General features: G+C 46.8%; 2 protein-coding genes across 5 annotated transcripts; both read right to left on the bottom strand.

The window, feature by feature from the left end:
- Positions 1-1,395: 1,395 nt before the first annotated feature.
- On the bottom strand, positions 1,396-9,732 carry LOC135255971 (zinc finger protein 628-like). Of its 4 annotated transcripts, XM_064337835.1 has the most exons (4): positions 9,640-9,732; positions 8,189-8,598; positions 6,998-7,533; positions 1,396-3,641 (listed from the first exon to the last, which is right to left on the bottom strand). In XM_064337835.1, exons 2-4 carry the CDS (start codon positions 8,466-8,468, stop codon positions 3,162-3,164), a joined length of 1,296 nt encoding a protein of 431 aa, XP_064193905.1. In that variant the 5' UTR covers positions 8,469-8,598; positions 9,640-9,732; the 3' UTR covers positions 1,396-3,161. The 4 variants fall into 4 exon arrangements, with proteins under 4 accessions (XP_064193905.1, XP_064193901.1, XP_064193903.1 ...); XM_064337831.1 differs by lacking the exon at positions 1,396-3,641 and having other exon boundaries at positions 4,530-7,533; XM_064337833.1 differs by lacking the exons at positions 1,396-3,641; positions 9,640-9,732 and adding an exon at positions 9,297-9,629 and having other exon boundaries at positions 4,530-7,533.
- Positions 9,733-10,395: 663 nt separating this feature from the next.
- LOC135255970 (uncharacterized) lies at positions 10,396-18,749 on the bottom strand. Its single transcript, XM_064337830.1, has 8 exons — positions 18,645-18,749; positions 17,322-17,733; positions 16,155-16,849; positions 13,692-13,769; positions 13,443-13,532; positions 12,316-12,420; positions 10,979-11,045; positions 10,396-10,591 (listed from the first exon to the last, which is right to left on the bottom strand). The coding sequence occupies exons 2-8, from the start codon at positions 17,599-17,601 to the stop codon at positions 10,458-10,460; spliced, it is 1,449 nt and encodes a 482-aa protein (XP_064193900.1). The 5' UTR covers positions 17,602-17,733; positions 18,645-18,749; the 3' UTR covers positions 10,396-10,457.
- Positions 18,750-19,714: the final 965 nt, after the last annotated feature.

Raw genomic sequence — 19,714 nt, 5'->3', positions numbered from 1 at the left:
CTGCTTCCACAAGCTGCGACATCACAGCCCCTATGAGCTGCTTCCACAAGCTGCGACATCACATCCCTTATGAGCTGCTTCCACAAGCAGTGACATCACATCCCTTACAAGCTGCTTCCACAAGCAGCGACATCACATCCCCTATGAGCTGCATCCACAAGCAGCGACATCACATCCCTCATGAGCTGCTTCCACAAGCAGTGACATCACATCCCCTACGAGCTGCTCCAGTTTACTCCAGTGGCCTGCATCGTCCGCAGATCCCCACAAAGCACCTTTGGGATGAGGTGGAACAAGAGGTTTGCAGCATGAATGTGCCACTGAAACATCTGCAGGACCTGCATGGGTCAGTATGACCCCCACGAGTGGCTTCATAGACACTAGTGGTATAAATATTTTAATATATAAGATGCACTTATAAATGCACTGGCAAAACAAGGTCTGTGGGAGAGGGATCATAAAAATCTGTCATTCATTTTTTAAAAGAAGCATCTCATGATCAGTGATTAATATGTCCCTTTTCTGTTTTTCACATGACCCAGGTCTTCACTGTCAGCACCCAATGAGATGATCAGCACCTGACTTCCTGTTTGAGTCTCACGGTCCCACGGTGGGGGCGCCACCTGGCTGCCGTGGGGGGGAGGGCAGGCGGTGGGGCGTGGGGGTCACCCACAGTCACGGGGGGGCCCTGGTGCAGGTGTCTGGTTCCAGGGAGGTAAGGGGCAGCAGGAAGTCACTGGGGATAGGGGGTTGGGGTTAGGGTTAGGGTTCCAGGGAGGTAAGGGGTAGCAGGAAGTCACTGGGGATAGGGGGTTAGGGTTAGGGTTAGGGTTCCAGGGAGGTAAGGGGCAGCAGGAAGTCACTGGGGGTAGGGGGTTAGGGTTAGGGTTAGGGTTCCAGGGAGGTAAGGGGCAGCAGGAAGGCACTGGGTGAAGGGGGTTATCTGGTGTCAGTGGAGACATCTGTTGTTGTGTTGAAGGGCATGGTAGCTGTAGTGTAGGGGTCAGATAGCATAAAAATCAATATTATGCAGTGATAATGAATAACTCTGTAGTTCAGATGGGAGAGGGCCTGGACCGGGGGTGGGGGTGTTCTGCCCAAGCTTCCTCTCAGAAGTAATCAATCTATCCTTATTGACCTTGTTTAGGGGACCAGTTCATGTGACAAGTGATGATATGCTAGTGCTAAAGGTAAACGCTATAAATACTCAGACGGACTGCCCCTCTGTAGGGCTGTGGGCACACATCTGTTGTGCGAACAGACTCCCCTTCTGAAAATGTACATAATAGAAGTGAGACCCTCCCCAATGACAGTGTGTTTTAATGTAGAACTGTTGCTGTGCTCACTGCACCTGAACTCACATTTAAAGTGCACATGAACCAAGAGTCTCAGGCATTTAAGTAGAATAAATATTTATTTAACACCCGTGAATTTGAATAATCAAAAATACAGTCAGTCTCAGGCCTGATTCTCACAGAGCACAGAAGCCGTTGTCCTCCCTGATCATAGACAGGCATCTTTAACTAGGCAGGTGAGCACGCCCTCAGCCAACTTAAGCTTGTGAAGTCCCAGAAGTAAGCCTGTACTGTGCATGTGAGGGCAAAACACTGGAGCTCCCATTAAAATGAATGGGGAATATCAGACTTTTGAAGGCAAAACAAAATGTCCTCGCTGGCATTTTGAAACTCGACTGACGACCGTTCATATGAAAAGCACATTGAAAAATATGCTTTATGAAATAAAGTATGGACGTTTTGATAAATATTTTCCCAAGACTTCTGGACCAAAACAACCATTGTTTCAGAAACTGCTGCACATAATAAAATTTATGATTTTAAAAAATGGACCAATGAGGTTTTCTTCAGTTGTTAAATCACTTTGAATTTCTACATTGAATTCAACTGGGCAGCAAGTTAATTTGCCCTCAAGCATGTGCAGTACAGGCTGTTTCCCGTTACTTCCTAGGCTTCACCGCCTGGTACTTCCTACCCACTCCATTTCCTATGTACACTCTATGTCTCTGATTCACTGCCACATACTGCACTTCCTGTTCACACTCAAATCATTTACGGCACTTGCTGTTCACACTAGTCACACTTACTGCACTTCCTGCTCACACTCAAAGCACACTTACTGCACTTCCTGTTCATACTCAAATCACTTACTGCACTTTCTGTTCACACTAGTCACACTTACTGCACTTAGTTCTCACACTAGTCACATTTACTGCGCTTCCTGCTTACACTAGTCACACTTACTGCACTTTCTGCTCAGATTAGTCACACTTTCTGCACTTCACACACACCGCTGCACTTCCTGTTTGCACTCCAGTCACTTACTGCAGTTCCTGCTCACACTAGAATCACATTTACTGTACTTCCTGCTCACACTACACTCATACATACTGCACTTCCTGTTCACACTAGTCACACTTACTGCACTTAGTTCTCACACTAATCACACTTACTGCTCTTCTTGCTCACACTAGTCACACTTACTGCACTTAGTTCTCACACTAGTCACACTTACTGCACTTCTTGCTCACACTAGAGTCACACTTACTGCACTTAGTTCTCACACTAGTCACACTTACTGCACTTCCTGCTCATACTAATCACACTTACTGCACTTCCTCCTCACAATAAAGTCACATACACTGCACTTCCTGTTTGCACTCCAGTCACTTACTGCACTTTGTGCTCACACTAGAATCACATTTACTGCATTTCCTGCTCACACTAGTCACACATACTGCATTTCCTGCCCAGCATTTCCCAGCATTTCATTACAGCATTCTGACTTAAGTCCATCTATGAAAACCTGAGTATTTTAAGTCTGTAGTGATAATGAGGCCTTGTCTCTTCATGTCTGTGATGAGAAGTTTCTCTTTTCATACGAGAAACCCTGTCATTTGCGCTTAATCACAGCTTGTTGGGTTAAAAAAACAGAAAGGAATGAAAAGAGTCAAATCCCCTGCTCAGTTTCATGAATAATAATTAGAATGACAGATGTCTGAGAGCAGGCTTATCTTGTGGTAGGTACTTAGAGGAAGGTTAACCACCAGGCCAGACTGATACTGGGGGTGGGGCAAGGTTACCATGGCGATGGGGTCGAGGTGTTGATAGAAGCAGCTGGGCTGACCACAGGGCAGGGTTACTGCCTTATTTAGCAACCGCAATATCCCTGCCTCCTGTGGCCACGCCCCCCACGACCACACCCGCTGACCCTGCCCCCCATGGCCACACCCCCTGGTCATGCCCCCGTGACCACACCTCAGTGACCACACCCCCATGGTTCAGCCCCTCTGTGACCAGCCCCCCCACACCCCCCCCGGCCTTGACCCGTGGCCACGGCCCCATGGCCACGCCCCCCCTGGCGGTGTCCTCTGAGGCCACACCCCTGGTCTGCTTCTTCCTCCAGCGGTACTCCCTCATCCTGAGCCGGGCCATCTCTCGGTCGCGCGCCACCGCCTCCATGCTGCGCCGCTGCCGGAACATTCTGACCCGCATCGTCTCCGACGCCCGCCGCTCCAGGTACCTGCTGGGGTCCTGTTTCACCCGCGCGCGGTACTCCCGCTGTCTCTGCGCGTGGCTCTTCCTGGGCCCACCCCCCTGCAGCCCCATCCGGACCAAACCCTCCACCTGCAACACAGAAAGAAAAAAATAATAATATTGGAAATGTCTGTACCAGCAGCTGGGGTCAGTTACTCAACAATTTGCAATATTGAAACTACAACAACAGTCGGATTTCAGGAAACCACCGCTCAAGTTTCCATTCTAGCCCACCTGCACGCAACAGCCATTGTCGTTTCAACACAGCAACCTGTTAGCAACTTACTTTATAAAAGCACTTAACAGCTTTGAAATCTACGGCTGAGATATCAATGGGTGTAACTTGTCTCGTAGATCAAAACGTGAAACTCTCTCAGGCATACTTTAACCGAAGACCTGATTTCCGGCGGAAAACAAAATCCCTACAGGGAAAACAGCATTGGAATTCAGACGAGGGAACCCATGGCTCGAAACGCAAACCTTACTTCCCGGTTTTAGGACTACAAACTGTAGCACTCTAAACTACAGCAGCCTTCAGTCTCTGACATCATCATTAGACTGATACAGCAGCCTTCACTCTCTGACATCATCATTATTAGACTGATACAGCAGCATTTAGCCTCTCAGTAGCAACACACCATTATTTGTGAAGACTCCCACATATGGGTATAAAAGCATATATAAATTCTACACTTCCCTCTACTTTGCAACCATTCTACAGTCAGAGATACTGTCTGAAAATGACATTAAGGTCCAGTCGATAAAGTTTTTCTCCTCTAATATAGAGGAGGAAATTGCATTGCACCGATTGAACAGTCCTCCTGCAGGAAGCCTAACAATCTGCCGGTTGTGTCTAGTTACACGGTGGGGCGCTCTACCGCTTTGACCTGGGGTGAGAGGCCGATAACACCGTTAGCGCTAATGCCGCTAACGACACGGTGGTGTAGCACTGCAAACAGAGATCCTGACACATTTGGATATTTTTGACTCAATTTTTTTTATTTTCATTTCAACTTAAAATACAGGTTTTGAACATTTTTCTGTGTTTTATATACGTATATACGCTGGTACTGGGCAAACACCCCATTAGTGTGAGTATGACCATGTAGACAAGAGCATGTAAGGAGGACTGGAGCTGACCCCCAGACCAGCTGTGCACACTGCCTGACAGACAGGGTCATGGCCAACCCCTGAAACGAACCTCCAGCAGACCCCAAACGCTGCTCAGCTGCCAAGCAACCAGCGTCTGTTTACACCCAACTGCCTGGTTTCTCTCTCGAAGGGGAATTCCACCACAAAATGAACGCTTCCCTGTAGAAGAGCAGCTGTCCTGATTAAACTGCGCTCTCAACCAGAACAGGAGTGAGTTCAGACACAGCCCCAAACTACAGCGCATGCTGCAGGTACCTGCTTTACTGTGGACCACCACAGAGCGAGCACTCACAGGCCATGGGCGGGCACTCACAGGCCACGGAGCGGGCACTCACAGGCCACGGAGCGGGCACTCACAGGCCATGGGCGGGCACTCACAGGCCACGGAGCGGGCACTCACAGGCCACGGAGCGGGCACTCACAGGCCATTGGCGGGCACTCACAGGCCATGGAGCTGGCACTCACAGGCCATGGAGCGGGCACTCACAGGCCACGGAGCGGGCACTCACAGGCCATGGGCAGGCATCAGGCAATGCCAGTCACAGGTTGCCACTCCAAATGAGCACAAACGCAGGGGCTGGGCATTACGACTGGGCTGGAGAGAGGGTAGCGCTACACGCTAGCAGGCTAGCCACCGCAGAAACAAAATCTGGAAAGAAAATGTCTTCAGTTCACTTTACTGCTTAAGTTAGCATTAGGGTTAAGTTGTATTAAAAAGAAAATGGCAATTCAGTCGGGCAAACTGCATGGATTTAACGTTACTACAATATGAATAAATTATTTATGCAGCTGACTCATAACAAGCTATTTCAGACACAGTCACGACTTGTGCAATATTTGGTTGTTATAACGTATCCGGCATATTTTATTATAAAATACCGGTGGTGGGAGAGAATGGGGGAGAGGAGATGGAGGAGTTAAGCCAGGCAGGGAGAAATGTATTTTTATTTTGTAGTGTTGATGTGTCTAGGGCTGGGTTTGGCTGCCTTTTTTTGACCGCAGTCTCTGGCCTGCCCTGCTAATGTGCTGCAGTACAGTCACTGTGACGTATAACTCCACCAAGACATCTCTGCACAGAGACTGCTTTGGCCAGCCACACAGAGTTAATTAATTACGTCTTGATCAGTTAAATGAGCTAAATGTTGTTTTGTGGTGGAATTCCTCTTTAACCAAATAACTTCTGTTAAACCAACTGCCAGGTTTCTCTCTCCTGACCAATTTAGCTTACTTGTGCAGAGTGAGGAGTCCTCTGCAAAGTATTCTGTCTTCAAGAGACAACTTAATATTCACACACTCAGGCGCAGATTCAACCATAACTGCAATGCACCTGAAATAAGATTTTTTAACCTTTTCATTTCTCACATGTAATCATTTTCACTGATATCACTGGCCACTTGAAAAGTAATATTAATAAAACGTGTTACTAATTCAAAAGGATAAAACCAACTGTGGTTAGATCAAGGACTGCGGCGCAGGTACAAAGAGAATCAGGTGTTCTAATACAGAGGGGTCTAGTAACTTCATTAAAAGGTGTAAAACTTATGTAAAAAAATAACACTTCCCCTGTTACACAAGGGCATGTTTTTCCTATTTGTAGCAGACCAAAAGGGTTTTTAAATAAATAAATACCGAGCACATAAGGCAATGAAGAAATACATTAAGGGTTAAGAAGAACAATATCTTAATTAGATTATCAAAAGTTCAAAGAATTTTTCAAAAAGCAGAAAACTGTTCCCTACACTGAACTTAGCAATGGGAAGCTGCTATTTACAGCTGAACAATCTGTCCCCCGTGTGAATTCTCTGGTGCCGTTTCAAGTTGCTTTTCAGAGTAAACCTCTTCCCACAGTTGGTACAAATGTAGGGTCTCTCTCCTGTGTGAACCCTGCGGTGAGCTTTCAGGTTGCTCAGCTTGGTGAAACCCCTCCCACACTGAATGCAGCTGAACGGTTTTTCCCCCGTGTGTGTTTTCAGGTGCTCTTTAAGGTACGGCAAGCGGGAAAAGCTCTTCCCACAACGCGTGCAACAGAACGGTCTCTCTACCGCGGGATCTCTGTGGTGCAGCTGGGTGGTTTTTGACTGAGTGAAACCCCTGAGGTGTACGGTGCAGCCAGCCGTGTCGGGGGGGTCCGCCCGCACCCCCGTGCTGCTCGGGGCGGCTCTGAGAGACTGAGGGAGGACCAGCCCCTGCTGCTGGGGAGGGAAGCGCAGAGCCAGGCTCTCCAGCTTCTCTGGAAAGCACTGCAGTGATGTCACTGCGCCCTGTGGGGGGGGCGAGTGGGCCGTGTGCTCTACCTGCAGGTCTCCTCTGTCCCAGGACTCCCTGTGAGCTACGTCCCATCTGAGCTCCTCACTGCACACGGGCTGCACCTCCGCCTCCTCTTTAATGAGCAGCGCCTCCGATTTCACATTAAGGTACTGCAGAGGGGAGGCGCTGTTCCCCGCCCCCTCCTCAGCGGGGCGGGGCTGCGGGTCCCTGTGAGCCTGCGGACTGGCTGGCTCTGCCGCTGCAGCGTACGGGGGGTCCAGCCCCTCCGCCTCAGCGTGGCTGTCCCCTAATTTAAAGGTGGTCCAGGTGACGCGCTGCGAGTCGGGGTCACTGCGGCGTGGCCCGCAGCGCTGAGGCCCAGCCAGACCGAGTCTGCGGGCGGCGGCTTCCTGTCCCGCCTCCGACTCGTACGCCCCGCAGGCCTCCCCGCCGCGCGGCCTGCTGCTCTGCCGCTCTGGCAGGAGGCTGCCTGAAGAGGGCGCTGTGTCCTGTCCCACAGCGGGGCTCCACTCCGGCTCAGCACAGCCCTTACTGAGAGGAGGAGGAGGGTCTGCTTCAGCTCCTGCATCAACACAGACACACAAACGCCCCTTTCAACAGCTGCTACACACGCCATAACACAAACACACACATCATACACACTTACACATACACACACACATCATAATATACACACACACATCATAATACACACACATCATACACACTTACACATACATACACACACGTCATAATATACACACACATACACACTTACACATACACACACGTCATAATATACACACACATACACACTTACACATATACACACACGTCATAACACACACACATCATACACACTTACACATACAGACACACGTCATAATATACACACACATACACACTTACACATACATACACACGTCATAATACACACACATCATACACACTTACACACACACATTATAATATACACACATAATACACACTTATACATACACACACACGTCATAATATACACACACACACACTTATACATACACACACACGTCATAATATACACAAATCACACACACATATACATATACACACACGTCATAATATACACACATCATACATACACATACACACGTCATAATACACACACACACATCCACAAACACACACATAAAACAATGGGTTTTCACACTCTAAAGTAACAGAATGATGGGTTTCAGAATGAGAAGGGGGTTTCTAACCGGACAGTGTTTCTGAGGGTGGGTCCTCTGACTCCTCGCTGGAAACTCCGACTCTGCCGCAGTCCAGGCACCTCGCTCGCCCACCGCTCTCTCGCTCTCTGCGCCGGCTCTCTGACCACTGCAGCCGCTGCCTCAGGGCCTCCACTTCCTGTTTGCTCCGAGCCACTTCCTCCAGGAAGCTGTCCTCCACCAGCCGGGTGATCTCATACATGGCCGACTTGAGCACCGTTTCCATGACAGCAGAGAGCTGGACTTGGAAAGTGAGGATGGCGTCCGACATGTTGGCGAGCGTTTGAGCGCCGACTCCACGGCACACTCCAGGGTCTCTACTTCCTGTCCCAAGGTCTCCACTTCCTCTCCGTAGCAGTCCGGTCCCTCCACTGACCCCCAACTTCGTGCCCTCTTCTTACCTTGGTGCCCAAGAATGAAAAGATTCACCACAAATTAAATAATGTTTTTTGTACAAGTAAAGCAAAATAACAAAATAAGGGTTTCCTTTACTTGTGTCCTGTTGAAATATTGGGCTACTTCACACTTCAAGATCCTTAATTCCCTTCTACGCCAATATGAGTGCACCAGTAGCCAGGGCAGAGGGTTGGCAAACTCATTTCTACATCTCAAACCACAAAGGTATAATCTGTCTGTCAGAGGACCCAAAACCATCACAGAACACAGCCAAATGCAGAGCAGTGTCTTCAAAAACAACCAAACTAAGAAAATTGACCAAACTATCAAAAGGTTTCACTCAAAAAGAGGTGTATCTACTCAGGAATGAATCATCTGCGCCTTTTAAAACCAACGTTTGTATTTTTACAATGCGGAGACAATTTCAGAGCGGGAAATGTCTAAATACCAGTTGGTTTTAGTTGAAAGCAGAAGTCGTCGGTGTAAAATAATTATAGTATGCTCATCTGAAAGCCAAAGCTGATTAAAGTGATATGGTGCGTGCAGTCTTGTTTTGTAATTTGTCTTTGATAAAAACTCGCAATTCATCACGTGCTTAGGATTCGCAGGGATTTAAATTTAAGGTTAGTTGGGTGGCTAAATTTGTGTTAGCACATACGAATGAACACACGGACGATGATAGTTAGAAAGCTAATTAAGTTACCTTGTCAAACGAACTTGTAAAACTTATTTTAGACAACCTTTAAGCGCTATGAAAAACAAGCAATGAATTAGGTAATGTTACATCAGGTTCCTAGTAATAGTTTTGCATGTAGCTACAGCTAGCTACTTAGCTAGCTAAACGTCAACAATACCGAGGTAGCACACGCTAGCCAGCTATCAGTGATAGCTAAGAATCACTGGGGAATGGACTTTACGAGTAAGCAAACAAAGATATTTGAATCATTATTTTTGTTTTGTTTTCAACGATGAGGTGAAGTTATTCAAGTATTGTAGTACGTGTACATTTCACGTTTGTAGTCAGACAATGCTGTAGGTGTACTCACCGGATATAGTTCTCCATTAAGGATATTTCAGCAATCCTTACGGTGGCCTCAGAGGACCGAAACACGTGAAAATAAAGCGTTTGTAAAACGTCACCAACCGATTCATAAAGAAAAAAATATTTTTATCATAATTATCCCAAATTTGGAAAACTTCAATAATAGGGAAATTATATTTTAGCTCAACGTTTGGATGATCTTGCCACATATATACATTCATATTTACTTTGTGGCAGGGTGAATGAGAGAACATTTAATTGAGAAAAATCTGTTAAAAAATAAGGTTTGGAAATGAGATTAAGAGAGCAAGGCTAGAATTGCTTCTGGCATTATTGTATGTATATTTTGCCTGCGTTCCACTGCCCCCTCCCCCTCACCGAGCTTGGTTATTTTAGCTCTGATCTAAAGCTACTGCTGCTACAGCAAAGCCTGGAAAAAACAAGCAAGTTGTTTAAATGTAGAGCTGCACTGAAAAGAGCTCTCGGCACTGTATAGGAAAGCTATATGCCAGCCTGGAGAAACACCTGCCATTCCAATGCCACACACATGCACTTTGGGTTTTATATATTTTATTTGAAATGTTATTTAAACGGTCCGATGGAGTAGAGTATTGGAATGTAATCGTACATCAGTTCCTGGTTTCCTAGCAAAATGTACATTTTTAATCTTGCTCACTTCATCCCACATCCCCTCAGCCTGTTATTTGCTCAGCAAGAGAATGCATATTTTTAGAACAAAATGCACCCGCAAAGGACAATATTTTAGAAAAATGTCACATTTTTATATCCATACTTTATTTAGATATGTACTGCCTTTCGATCTCAGTTCATTGGAGGGCAGGTGGGCGGGGCCTCTTGTAGATGGATGGGCGGGGCCTTGGGCAGACCAGCCTGAGCATTCCTAGTTGTGCTGCAGTCATCTCTTACTCCTGTAGCACTGAAGGGTTCTGGTGGTCCTGTAATGGTGTTCCAAGAGAGAAGGGTTCTGTTGGTTCTGTAATGCTGTTCTAGCACTGAAGGGTTCTGTTGGTTCTGTAATGCTGTTCTAGCACCGAAGGGTTTTGTTGGTTCTGTAATGGTGTTCTAGCACTAAAGGTTCTGGTGGTTCTGTAATGCTGTTCTAGCACTGAAGGGTTTTGTTGGTTCTGTAATGGTGTTCTAGCAAAAAAACAAACAGAAAAAAACCTTTTTGTATTTGTAGAATAATACCGTCATTATTTTCATGGAGGAAAACACAACATTACATTCCATGTAAACATACTGAATACACAGAAAATCTATAAAATCTTAAAAATTAATTGGCCATAGTGAAAGGCTGATGCTCTTGGAGTCTGTCTCTCAACTCAGCATGTGATTGGGGACTGTTTCTGGAGGTGGGGCTCCAGAGATGAGGTATTTCGGAGGGGTGACCTGAAAGCAGGAAGAAGAGGATCAGTCTCACACAGGAAATTCCTCTCATTCAAACTCACACTCACACTCTCATTCACACTCACACTCACACTCTCATTCACACTCACACTCACACTCTCATTCACACTCACACTCACACTCACACTCTCATTCACACTCACACTCACACTCTCATTCACACTCACACTCACACTCTCATTCACACTCACACTCACACTCTCATTCACACTCACACTCACACTCTCATTCACACTCACACTCACACTCTCATTCACACTCACACTCACACTCTCACTCACACTCACACTCTCATCCACTCACACACTCACACTCACACTCCATCACCCATCACACCTCCACACTCTCATCTCACACTCACACACTCCACTCTCATTCACACTCACACTCACACTCTCATTCACACTCACACTCACACTCTCACTCACACTCACACTCACACTTCATTCACACTCACACTCACACTCTCATTCACACTCACACTCACACACTCTCATGCTCACACACTCACACTCCACTCTCATTCACACTCACACTCACACTCTTCCATCACACTCACACCTCACACATCACACTCTCACTCTCACACACTCACACACATCTCTCATCACACTCCACTCCATCATCACACTCACACTCTCTCACTCCTCATCACAACTCACACACACACCCTCATCACTCACACTCTCATTCACACTCACACACACACACACACACACACACACTCTCACTCTCAATCACACTCACACACACACACACACTCTCATTCACACTCACACTCAAAAATGCCTGTGAGACTGAACGAGTCTTTGGTTAACTGAGTGATTGCCCAATTTTTTTATCTATTTTGCCTCAAAATCAGCATTGTTGCACTGTATGTTATGTGTGTTTTTTATTTTTTATTTTTCTCCTGTATTGTGTTACTTGTTAATCGTACTACTCTATGTGCCTCTCCAATTGCCCCTCGGGGACAAAGAAAGTGAATTGAATTGAATTGAATTGAATTTATTGATCGATTTATGTTGTTTTTATGAATGAGAGATCAATTGACTGATTGACCGATAGGTTGGTTGATAGATACATTGGTTGACTGTTTGGTTTGAATGATTTCTTTGTTGTCTGAGTAGTTGGCTGATTATTAAATTCTTTGGTTGATTGATTGTTTGAATGAATAATTGATTGACTGATTTGTTGACTGTTTGTTTGATTGATTGACTGATTGATTGATTGATTGGTTTTTGATGTTTGGTACCTGGCCAGTCCTGCGCAGATATTCCCTGCGGTTCTGAAGCATCTTGGTGCAGCGGTCGACCACCTCCGTTTCCCGACCGCGTAGCTGGGGTAACGCAGAAATGATCTGGGGAGAGATCCATACACTAGAGGCCCTGTGTGTTTAAAGGCCATAGTGCTCATAGTGCTTCATACACTAGAGGCCCTGTGTGTTTAAAGGTCATAGTGCTCCATACACTAGAGGCCCTGTGTGTTTAAAGGCCATAGTGCTCATAGTGCTCCATACACTAGAGGCCCTGTGTGTTTAAAGGTCATAGTGCTCCATACACTAGAGGCCCAGTGTGTTTAAAGGTCATAGTGCTCCATACACTAGAGGCCCTGTGTGTTTAAATGCCATTACATTATTACATACATCAGGCCTTTAGAGAGTCTTATCAAGCACAGTACAACAAGTGCATTAGTTAAGGAGCCTTATCAGCGAACAAGGATGTCAAGTGAGAGGAAAAGAACACACTAGAGTGCTGTAAAGATCGTAGTGCCTGAAGTGACCACATAGATCAGGACTCCAACCCTGTAGGGTAACCTGTTCAGCAAACAAACAAACAATCCTGCCAAGTACAAACTAGCAGTGAAATCACATTTGCCTAATCAGAATCAGACAAAAACAATCCTGCCAAATAAAAACTAACGTGATCGTATTAGCCTACCTAGGTACATTGAGCTAAACTATAGGCTAGGGAGGGGTGGGGAGAGGTGCAGCCTGAAGAGATGAGTCTTTAGTCTGCGTTTGAAGGTAGTCAGATTCTCTGCTGTTCTGACCGCCACAGGGAGGTCATTCCACCAGCGAGCCATAGTGCTCCATACGCTAGAGGCCCTGTGTTCAAATGTCATAGCACTTGATATGATAAAGAGCATACATTGTGTGGACACCATTGGCAAGGTAAAGCAATGTCTCCATGAGAGTGAAATTTCACGATTATTCATGTTCCTGCCATCCGTCATCCATTGTCACAGCACGGAGTGTGCCTCATGAAACTATTTCTTTGGCCATAGAAGTACAAAATTAGCATTTAGTGAGGCGGGAACATAGGCAGTGTTCAACACAGATCTCACTGCATTACTGCTATGGAAGGAACAGTGCAGTTGTACCTTGGCTGTTACTGGGTTCCAGTCAATATTTTTGCTGTAGCAGGCGTTCTGCCAAACCTGGAACTGTGTAAGTACCTGTCTGGCCACATTCTAAAGAGAGACACATAAGACACGTTTAAATGAATGGTCATAAGGTATATTACAGGCATTACTGAACACTATACACTATATATAAATGTATACACACAAGAACAGTTAATGGCAATGTGATGTTTTATAATCACAAGAGCACGATTTGCGGAGGCTTACACTGAACTCTCTCTGCCCGTCCGTCGACTTGGTTTTTCCTCTTTTTGCTCGTAAGTTTGTGGCTGTTAACTGATGCACCTGCAAAGGATAAAAAGGGGATTCACTACACAGCGCCACCTGTCTGTCAGTCAGCGAGTGACAGGACAGCAGGCCATCACAAACCCCCCCAGATGGACAAAGCTAGCACATTTCATGACTGACTGAGTGACCTGAACTAATCATAGTGCTTATTTTGTTGAGTGTGAAGTTATATGATTGGTTGTAGAGTTTGTGAAGCCTGAGTGGCTGTTAGGGACTGTATGTGATGATAACAGAAGTTCTAGCTGTTACTCACACCTCATTCAGACTCCACACACATGCAGGGTTCTTTTGTTGTCATGGTAATAAGACCTCCTGAAGGCCTGGTGCTTGAGACTCCCCACTGAGGTGGATTTGGGAAGGCTTAATAAAGTCATATAAACTGGGATCAGTCTGCGGTCTGGTCCTCTAAAAGCCGATGACCTCCCCATACTGACCCTCAGCGAGTCCTGTTTTTATGGGGCCAAATAAATATGCCAAGAAGCACGATACTGAACTAGATTTTAGTCACTTTAATTAATGACAAATGGAAATTACAGACATCAGAAGCACCCGACTGACAGCTCTGCTTCGCTAACAGTGCAGCTGCTGTAGATCTGCCCCCAAACACCACAGAAAACACTCGTGATCACACTGAGGAACGGGGACGCGGGACCAAAGAGCAGCTGTGCTGTACAGGACCACTGCACATGCAGTACAGCCTGACTGAACACCGCTCACACTCTCACTCACTCACTCACTGAACACTGCTCACACACCCACTCACTGAACACTGCTCACACATCCACTCACTCACTCACTGAACACTGCTCACACACACACTCACTGAACACTGCACATACACTCACTGAACACTGCTCACACACACACTCACTCACGCACTGAACACTGCTCACACACACACTCACTGAACACTGCTCACACACCCAGTCACTGAACACTGCTCACACACTCACTGAACACTGCTCACACACTCATTCACTGAACACTGCTCACACACCCACTCACTCACTCACTGAACACTGCTCACACACTCACTGAACACCGCTCACTCACTCACTCACTGAACACTGCTCACACACCCACTCACTCACTCACTCACTGAACACTGCTCACACACCCACTCACTGAACACTGCTCACACACCCACTCACTCACTCACTGAACACTGCTCACACACCCACTCACTGAACACTGCTCACACACCCAGTCACTGAACACTGCTCACACACTCACTGAACACTGCTCACACACTCATTCACTGAACACTGCTCACACACCCACTCACTCACTCACTGAACACTGCTCACACACCCACTCACTGAACACTGCTCACACATTCACGGAACACTGCTCACACACTCATTCACTGAACACTGCTCATACACCCACTCACTCACTCACTGAACACTGCTCACACACCCACTCACTGAACACTGCTCACACACTCATTCACTGAACACTGCTCATACACCCACTCACTCACTCACTCACTGAACACTGCTCACACACCCACTCACTGAACACTGCTCACACACCCACTCACTGAACACTGCTCACACACACACTCAGTGTACACTGCTCACACATCCACTCACTGAACACTGCTCACACACCCACTCACTGAACACTGTTCACATGCTCACTGAACCAACGTCCAAGAAAGTGCTGCCTACAGTTCTCATATCAGTCAAGAGGCATCACTGGCTGAATTTAAGTTTTAACTTGATTACCAGCATAGATATAATAACTGTAGAACAGCCAAAATTACTGCATGAATCTCTTACCACACTACATGCTAGTAGCAGTGTCTGTCCAGTGGACTTTTTTAAGGTGCTTTTTAAGGCGGCACAAATAGAGAAAGCTCTTTCCGCACAGTGTGCAGCTGTGCTGTTTCTCCACTACGTGGCGTCTCAAGTGAGCCTTAAGATTACTGGGCCGAGTGAACCTCTTCCCACACAGCGTGCAGCCGAACGATTTCTCTTTGGAGTGAATGATCCCGTGTTCCTTAAGGATGCTCAGCCACGTGAAACCTTTCCCACACTGCGAGCAGCGGTACGGTTTCTCTCCCGTGTGGTTGCGCTGATGCACTTTGAGGTCATAGAACGGCCTCTCCCCAGTGTGGCTCAGCAGATGAACCTTAAGCCGACTCTGATAGAGGAAGCTTTTCCCACACTGGCTGCATCTTTGCGGTCTCTCTCCTGCATGGTATTTCAGGTGAGCTTGGAGGTTCTTTAACTGGGTGAAACTCTTCCCACACTCAACACAACTGAATGCTTTATCCCCCGTGAAACCCCTCTGACGGCCTTGAATATTTTTTGACACCATTAATGAGTCACAATCCCATGATGCACCTCTGCTCCTGTCTACAGCCTCTAAATGCACCAGTGCTCTGGTCTGTCTCAGATCCACTTCAGAGCTGGTCTTTGCTGCCCCCTGCTGCTGGGGAGGGAAGTGCAGAGCCAGGCTCTCCAGCTTCTCTGGAAAGCACTGCAGTGATGTCACTGCGCCCTGTGGGGGGGGCGAGTGGGCCGTGTGCTCTACCTGCAGGTCTCCTCTGTCCCAGGACTCCCTGTGAGCTACGTCCCATCTGAGCTCGTCACTGCACACGGGCTGCACCTCCGCCTCCTCTTTAATGAGCAGCGCCTCCGATTTCACATTAAGGTACTGCAGAGGGGAGGCGCTGTTCCCCGCCCCCTCCTCAGCGGGGCGGGGCTGCGGGTCCCTGTGAGCCTGCGGACTGGCTGGCTCTGCCGCTGCAGCGTACGGGGGGTCCAGCCCCTCCGCCTCAGCTTGGCTGTCCCCTAATTTAAAGGTGGTCCAGGTGACGCGCTGCGAGTCGGGGTCACTGCGGCGTGGCCCGCAGCGCTGAGGCCCAGCCAGACCGAGTCTGCGGGCGGCGGCTTCCTGTCCCGCCTCCGACTCGTACGCCCCGCAGGCCTCCCCGCCGCGCGGCCTGCTGCTCTGCCGCTCTGGCAGGAGGCTGCCTGAAGAGGGCGCTGTGTCCTGTCCCACAGCGGGGCTCCACTCCGGCTCAGCACAGCCCTTACTGAGAGGAGGAGGAGGGTCTGCTTCAGCTCCTGCATCAACACAGACACACAAACGCCCCTTTCAACAGCTGCTACACACGCCATAACACAAACACACACATCATACACACTTACACATACACACACACGTCATAATATACACACACACATCATAATACACACACATCATACACACTTACACATACACACACACGTCATAATACACACACATCATACACACTTACACATACACACACACGTCATAATACACACACATCATACACACTTACCATATACACAACACAAGCGTTAATACCTCTCAATACAACGCATCTACCGATCACCACTTTCACACACCTAATCACACTTATACACACTATACTACACATCCACTCATAAATATATTACATACACACGTCATAATGTATACTCATCATACACACTTACACATACACACACACGTCATAATACACACACATCATACACACTTGATGGGTTTCAGAATGAGAAGGTGGTTTCTAACCGGACAGTGTTCCTGAGGGTGGGTCCTCTGACTCCTCGCTGGAAACTCCGACTCTGCCGCAGTCCAGGCACCTCGCTCGCCCACCGCTCTCTCGCTCTCTGCGCCGGCTCTCCGACCACTGCAGCCGCTGCCTCAGGGCCTCCACTTCCTGTTTGCTCCGAGCCACTTCCTCCAGGAAGCTGTCCTCCACCAGCCGGGTGATCTCATACATGGCCGACTTGAGCACCGTTTCCATGACAGTGGAGAGCTGGACTTGGAAAGTGAGGATGGCGTCCGACATGTTGGCGAGCGTTTGAGCGCCGAACCCACGGCACACTCCAGGGTCTCTACTTCCTGTCCCAAGGTCTCCACTTCCTCTCCGTAGCAGTCCGGTCCCTCCACTGACCCCCAGTTTCTTGTGCCCTCTTCTTACCTTAGTGCCCAAGAATGAAAAAGATTCACCACAAATTACCTTGAAACTGAACCAGACTTGTGCTCACAGACACTGGTGAACTGTTGAAATATTGGGCAAATTCAAACTTCCTGAGCACTTTAAATTTCTTAATTCCCTGCTACTACAATCTGAGCGCACCAGTAGCCAGGGTTGCCGGGCTGACCATAAAGGTATAATCTGTCTGCCAAAGGATGCAAATTTATCACAGTCTTCAAAAACTCAACCAAGCCAAGAAAACAGACAAAACTAGTTAACAAATGGTTTCTCAATCACCATCAAGAAACAAGGAGAGCTTTATCTGCTCAGGAACGAATCGGCCGTACCTTTGCAAACAAACATTATTTTTGTAAATTAATGTCGACATTATTTCAGAATGGGACATGTCAAAATACCAGTTGGCTTTGGTTTAAAATATAAGTCAGTGTCAAATAAGTTCAGACCACTCAGCTGAAAACCCAGAGCCGATGACAGTGATATGGTGTCTTGTTTTGCTGCAAAAACTCACAGTTCGATAATTAAATTTACGCTGGGGCTAATGTGTTGGGTGGCTAAGCTTTTAGCACACTGTAATCAACACCGGGGCTACCATATTGATAGTTTTCAAGATAATGAAGATAGCGTGTTAACCGAACATGAAAAACTTAATTTATGCTTTTAAACGCTAGAAGAAAAAAACAAGCAAACAATAGCATTATTGAGCATAATTAGGAAACGTTATATCATGCTACTACAGTTTTTGCATAGGCAGCTAGCTACTTAGCCAGCTAGCTATATGTCAACAATAGCGAGGTAGTACTGGTCAGCTAGCTGGCTATCAGCGGTAGCTATGCGTCACTGGGGAATGCTCTTTACTAGTAAGCGGAAAATGATATTTGAGTTATTTTTAATACCAGTGGCGACGTGAAGTTATTCCAGTGTTGTAGTATGTGTACATTTCACGTTTGTAGTCACACAAAGCTGTATATGTAGTTCTCCATTAACGACGACTACGGTGGCCTCAGAGGACCATACCTGAAAATAAAGCGTTGGAAAAACTACCTATTCACATCGAAACTATTTTAGTCATAATTATCCCCAACTGGCCTCGAGCGGAAATGATAAGTAAATTGTATTTTAGCTCAACTTGGGGATTATTATTTCGTATGTACATCATACTGAATTTGCGGCACGGTGAATGAGAGAACATTTCATTGAGAAAAGGCTGTTAAAAACAACTTTTGGAAATGAGATTAAAAGAGCAAGGCTGCAATTGTTGCAATTGTTGTATATATATATATGGAGAATGGAGAAAACAGGCGAGTTGTTTAAATGTGAGCACAGCTCTGGAAGAGAATAAAGCAGCAGCTCTCGGCACTGTATAGGAAAGCGACATGCCAGCCTGGAGAAACACCTTCCATTCCAATGCCACACACACGCACCTTGGGTTTTATATATTTTATATAATGTTATTTGATCGGTCAGATGGAGTAGAGTATTGGAATGTAATCATACATCAGTTCCTGGTTTCCTTTTTAATATTGCTCACTTCAACCCACATCCCCTCAGCTTCTGTATGTGTGTATTTTATTATTTTCTCAGCAAGTAAATGTGTATTTTTTTAACGTAATAGTGTTCAAACACTGAAGGGTTCTGGTGGTTCTGTGATAGTGTTATAGCACTGAAGGGTTCTGTTGGTTATAATGTGGCGGTGCTCTAGCACTGAAGGGTTCTGGTGGTTCTGTGACTGTGTTCTAGCACTGAAGGGATGGCGTGGGGTACATTTCTGCATCATTTGGGTGCACAGAAGGCAAACGCAGTTCCATGTTACAGCACTGTCTTCCTGCTGAGAGGGGAGTTTCCCCAAACATTACAGCCCCACCATCCACAGAGCAGGAGCGCCACCCAGTGGTTTGAGTGGAATTACACTGATGTCAGCCAAGTGTCATGGCATCAGTGACCAGATCAGAACCTCATCCAGCAT

The sequence above is a fragment of the Anguilla rostrata genome, chromosome 5 (genome assembly GCF_018555375.3).
Source record: "Anguilla rostrata isolate EN2019 chromosome 5, ASM1855537v3, whole genome shotgun sequence".
Taxonomy (NCBI): domain Eukaryota; kingdom Metazoa; phylum Chordata; class Actinopteri; order Anguilliformes; family Anguillidae; genus Anguilla; species Anguilla rostrata.
This window is presented reverse-complemented; position numbering and strand designations above follow the sequence as displayed.